The sequence below is a fragment of the Mauremys reevesii genome, linkage group 2 (assembly GCF_016161935.1).
Source record: "Mauremys reevesii isolate NIE-2019 linkage group 2, ASM1616193v1, whole genome shotgun sequence".
NCBI classification, from domain to species: domain Eukaryota; kingdom Metazoa; phylum Chordata; order Testudines; family Geoemydidae; genus Mauremys; species Mauremys reevesii.
The window spans coordinates 278,283,054-278,289,053 of NC_052624.1; the positions used below are offsets into that span (position 1 = coordinate 278,283,054).

Genomic DNA, 6,000 nt, shown 5'->3' on the forward strand with positions numbered 1-6,000 from the left:
AATTTATATCCGTTTGTCCTCGTTTCCACATTAGCACTGAGCTGAAATAATTCCTCTCCTTCCCTGGTATTTATCCCTCTGATATATTTAAAGAATGCAATCATATCTCCTCTTATCCTTCTTTTGGTTAAGGAAAACAAACCGAGCTCCTCAAGTCTCCTTTCATACGACAGGCTTGGAAGCCTCTGCTTTATAAACAGTGCTGTACAATTATTTCTTAGGATGTGTTTGTGAGTACACTGGTAAGATTGGTCATATTCTTTCTGTGCTTTAGGGGGACCAAGTATGGACGTCATGTTCAGGAAGTAGTGACCTGTATATTTGGAATGCAACAGATCTCTCCAGAATGCCTCAAAAGATTCATCTTCAAGACTGTTCTGAGATTACCTGTATGATAAAAGTAAAAAGTCAGGTAGAATATATTCCGTTAATTTAATATTTTTATTTGTTGCCCGTTTCCTAGGTGTAATGCAGTTTGTGTTTACAGCACTGTCATCAGTTGAGTTGTTTTATTGTGGGCTTGCCATGCACATTGGTCTGAGACATGAGTAGCCCTGAGCTAATAGCAGCCCAACATAATTGACCATCTAGTATTCAAACATATAAGCAAGGCCAGAAGTATCATCCATGATTGCTTTGATGACTTTGTTAGTCACTGACCTTTTCACTAAACAGTATGAACCAAAGATTAGGTCCCCTGACATTTAATGCCTTATGCTACAATGATAAAGCCCAAGGAAAGACTAGTGGAAAAATAATAAATGCTGATTAGCTGGCCTGCGTCTGGAAGATGGTCTCTTCCTATCTAATCATCATGTGCCCACCCTAACAGGGTTAAAGGACCCGAGCAGTTCCCCTATGTCACCATCTTCTGGGCGTGTCACTCAGCCCTCTCAGTCACAATATACCAGTCACTTTCAGAGGTCTGCGGCTGCTGCAAGTGAGGGCACCATTTGGTCAGGGGCAAAGGTCATTTCCATAAATAATAGCAAAAATATTCCACAGTGAGATGGTGACAGTAACTCCAGACCCTTCTGAAATAATCCCAGCCCATCTCCCCCGAAATGTACCATCACTTCATAAAGCACCCTGTGGAGTTGGGAAGCTGCTCTGCCACTGGCGCTAGGTTGGGGAGCCAGGATCTAATGGGAAAACAGAGAAAGGTACCGTAGAAACAGAACCCCACAAGCTCTGGGATACCCAACCAGCCTGTAAATTAAAGGATTATTCAGAAACCCAGACCCCTCTTCTGCTCCATCTGCAGCGTCATCCCTCTTCCCCTCCACTCATTCATAGCCCAGTAACACTGTACATAACATTGTCCAACTCCCTTATCCAAAAACGAAAAATCAGCAAACATTCCTGAGCTTCCCATCTCCCCAGTTTGAACATTCAATACTCCTGTCTTTAAGCCTGCCAGCGATGCAGCAACTTGGCTCTTCCTGCCCTAGGATAGGACAGAGCCAATGGTAAGAGCTATAATACCCACATATCACTGCTGTAAACACGAAACAGCATTTACTGGAGTTGCCAGGCGGGGCCAGAGTGCCTACCTGGCAACGACAGAAGATGATAGTGTTACAGCTGTCTGCTACAGGCTTGCTTCTAAATTCATTTACTTAAAATCAGACAATTTACTATATGATTTCCTTATTTTAGCAAGGAAGCAAAGACAAATAATTTTGCCCATTTTGTCATTCTTAAATATGCTTCTTTCTAGTTAGCAACCCTTATTAAAAATGTAATAGTGGCTATACATCCTGTATAGAAACATACAAACCATTGGCTCCAACAAGTAGCTTTGAGAGATCTTGGGTTTTACCGTTTTCAAACATGACCAGAGTACCACTGACTGTACCTTTTGGGGGCATATAAAACAACTCCTTTGTCGAAACAGCTTAGGCTGTATCTTCGAACAGAAGTGGAATGTAATGCATTAAAAATTTATTCTGCTTTTCAGATCTGGATTGGCAGCAGAGGAATATCCCAGGGCAAAACCAGGGGAAAGATCTACGTGATAGATGCTGAAAAGAAAATTGTGGAGAAGGAGTTGGTGGGCCATGCTGATACGGTGAAGGCACTGTGCTCTGCAGAGGACAGATATGTTCTTAGTGGTTCTGGAAGGGAAGAAGGGAAGATTGCTATTTGGAAGGTTGAATAGATTTAACTTTTCCAAGTGTGTGTAAATACCATTGTTGGAAAACTTACCAGTTTGGATTTTGTTACTCCAACTTCACCCTTCAGATGTCTTTAACAATGCATCAGTGTTATTTTTAATTTATTAGTATCGTTTCAGTGGTAACTACATTATTGTAGTATATAGAAACAAAAGGGAATTTCTGTTTGCACCCTGTCATGATCAGCCACGATCTGTACTCTCAGTAAGGAACTGGAAGACTGAGTAGAGAGATCACTAGATTTTTAAACCTCGGAGATTACATTTTACAAACATGGCCCATAATCTTGACCTTTCATGACAAAGTTCTTTGCTAAGGTAATTTGACTTCAGTGAAGCTGAACCAGCAGAGACTATTGCTCAATAATTCAGTTTGAGCTAGTTCTTAAAGATACATAAGTATCATCCTACAAAATAATAATTTTGATATCTTGACAGCTGGAAATGTTTGTCTGGAAAAATATTAAATTTGACTGATTCATCATGGGTGATAGAATTACTGTAAATTCAAAGTATCTTTCTAAACTGGCAGCCCGATTAACACAAGGATGACTTTCCATTCCTGCTGTATCTGTATTTATGGGGCGTTATATAAAATGCTGACTTTCCCTAATAGCACTTGATGTCTGCTGCTGTGCCAAGATATTTGGCTATTTCCAGTTATGGCAACTTTAAGAAGTAAGCATTCCTTTAAAAAACAAGTGTAGAATATTTGGGACCTGACAAGTTCTTAGGAATGGAACCAGAGCTGTAGTAGCTCTGTCTTTGGCAAATTTAATTTCAATATATTATATGCTTGCTAGTGGCAGCAACATTTCTTGGAGCTATGCAAACAAACCCCTCCCCAATACCACTCCATTAACTGGGACTGCCCAGCTAGCTTAGCCTGTTATGACGACCCTCTGTAATTTAGATTCTCTGCACCAGACATGCAAAAAAGATTTGTGTATGTCCTTGAACCCTAGCCAATGGGGAAGTGCCTTGCAAGTCCGAAAAAAAATCTACTGTTGATCTACAATTATGGCTGATTTGGCAGAAAAAAAATATATTTTGTCCATACTTGTCTCCCTGAGCCATAGAGGCTGACATGTTTTGGGACTGTCCCAGGATACAGTCCTTTTGGCTGCCGGAGGATTAATACGATATTGGATACCTCCATAAAATGACTTCCAAGAGCTGCGTTTTGGGATATAGCCCATTATCTTGGAAACATCCCAGCTTCACCGAATGCTTGGCTCTCCAGTGCACTGCTTGTAGACAAATGACTGATACGGCTTAGCTGGAAGAGCAGACTGCATCCAGGGGTAGCAGCCTGGCACATAGACTTTGCTGACCGGGCAGCTAACGAGCGGGTAATGATTTGGAGAGGCGGGACCTCCGACAAATTTGAAAAGATTTGGTCTGACTTTTTAGAAACCTGATGGAAACAGATGTTGCTCTCCTTTCCAATCCCTGCCCCCGTCCTGCCTTTCCTTTCCCTCCCTTTCCACTCCTTTACTTTTTTGTTCTTTTTGCTTTTGTTGCTCCCTTATTTTGGGAGGGCAGAGGGGACGACAATTGCAATAAAATATAACTAGAGAAATAAAACATAAAAAGGACTGCCATTATTTAGCTCCGAACATACTTAAGAAAATAATTCAACTTATTTTTAAGTTACATGAAGGCACCATATGCTATCACATAGATAATGCGAAATAATTGAAAATAAATGCCATTGTACTGTGGTCTGGTGTTCCATTTGGCTTATGCTTCCTAGTAACTTCCTTTCAGGAAATATGTGTGAGTTGGAGAACTATACATATGTGCAGAATAGTTGTCTATTTCAACGCAGGATAAAGTAGAATATATAATTTCTATAAAATACTGTAAATAGATGGAAAAATCAGCTGCTACTTTTTTTGTTAACATATATAACCTATAGTAGTGCAGGGCTAATAGAAATATTGTTATATAAACTATTGATAATCTCTGTGTTAAGTCTTTCAGTCTGGGTATTTGATAATAGCTGAAACTCTCTTGTCATTTGTTCAGTCACTGAAAAAACGAATATGAGAAACAGAATATTCAACACTATTGCAATTCTAGCCTCTCCTTTGTAACTTGTTTTTATTTCCATGTAATTCAACACACCACAACAACCTAAATTTACAGTTATGGCCAGCATCTGCTGGGTGTAGCAGAGATAAGGCTGCAAAGACGACGGCTGTGGCTGTCTGATAGTAGGACTGTCTCTCTACAAGGTTCTATTCCAGGCTGAAGGCTGCTTTACTCTGCTGGCTGGCTATGATTGATTATAACTGCTAAGCTTACCTTATCCCAGACATGCCTCCTAGGCCAGGGACTAAAGCAGGTTGTGAAGGAGCTGGCTATCCTGGCTTGATCTCATCTGGGGATTCTCCCATCCCATGGAAGTTCTAAGTTGGGGGATCCAGTAGCTCCCTAGCCACTAGGCCCCAAGTTTTATATGGCCTGCTCTGTTCTATCTTTGCTTTAATGCCACATCCATCAGCATGGTGTATGAGCACCAGTGTGGCCCCTGCCTCGCTTTCCCCTCACTCTAGAGAGCCGGGACCTGTGATGTCAGCAGACACGTCTGGGCGAAGAGCTGGCAATGACAGTTAGCTACTGTACTGCTCAACCATGTTACTTCATCTGGTCATCCGTTGATGACTGCCTTCGTTATTGCCCTCACAAAGCATTTTATAATTAGCTTGCCTCATCAGTGGGCTTTCAGTGCACCAGGGATGAGCTCTCATCCTGGCAGTGATGCCCTCTGTGATGTTGGGCAAGTGTTTGCTTCTGTTCCCCAAGTATAAAATGGGCAGAACAGTACAGTTCCCCTTCTGACACCAGTGTGGCCCCACTACAGAGAAGCAGCAGATGTTCTGGGCCTTGCAGTTCTGCTCTCCAGGGAAGGAGACATTAGTGACAGAGTCTGGTGTACTCCAAGTGCAACTTGCTTTATTTGCGTGCGCACACACACACCAGTCCTGAAATTACATGGTCAAACAGCAGATGGGGCAATCCTTCTGCCACGAATCTCAGCTCAGCACCAATATGTGGTTTCCCTGGAGCAACCCTGCCTCAAGAACTGACTCTAAGCAGAGCCCCGGAGAGAGTGCAGACTCTCCTGCTGCTTGCACAGTTCCCATAAAGCTTCCTCTACACCCAACTTTGCATAACTCAAAACTAACACCACCACAGCATATCTTCCCAAGAGTGGAAACTTGCTCACACGTCACAAAAATGAACTTTAACAGTGCAGCCTAGTGCCACCTGCCACCATAATACTCAGGAATTCCTAGGTCCCAATCCTGTGCTCATACATACTCCTTCTGTAGTAGTCTTTATTAATAAGTATGTTCTCTAAGCCAGTTAGAATGCAGTATGACAACATGATTACTTGCCCTCCATGACCAATACCAAGTTTATTGGTCTTTTTCCTCCAACCTTTCCTCAGTTTTGCTTGTCTGCCTTTGAGGTTACTCACTACTCTTTCTCTTTTTTTTAATAACATGGACCCAGATCCTCAACTGGTGTAAATCAAGATAGCGCCCAAGGCAATCAGTGGAGCTAGGCTGATTTACATCAGGTGAGGATCTGGCCCATGCTGTTGAAAACTGAGTGCAGTGTTCCAGGGATCAAGAAACTAAGGAAAGGCAAGTAGGGGTGGATAATTTTTGAGCATCCATGTGACTCTTATTAATATGACCCAATATAACATGCCTTTATTTTGCTATAGTATTGACTCTTAATCAGTATTATCACTCTCACCCCAGATCATTCATTCCCTAAAATGCTGCTGTGCAGCCTGCATTGTGTGT

The 6,000-nt window shown here is 42.0% G+C and overlaps 1 protein-coding gene across 1 annotated transcript in view; it reads left to right on the top strand.

The window, feature by feature from the left end:
• Positions 1-3,900, top strand: part of DENND3 (DENN domain containing 3) — an 81,526-nt gene extending 77,626 nt beyond the window's left edge. The window contains exons 22-23 of the mRNA XM_039524878.1: positions 275-412; positions 1,961-3,900. Of these exons, the coding sequence (XP_039380812.1) occupies positions 275-412; positions 1,961-2,161 (339 nt within the window). The 3' untranslated portion in view covers positions 2,162-3,900. The remainder of the gene's footprint in view (positions 1-274; positions 413-1,960) is intronic.
• The last annotated feature ends 2,100 nt before the right edge of the window (positions 3,901-6,000 follow it).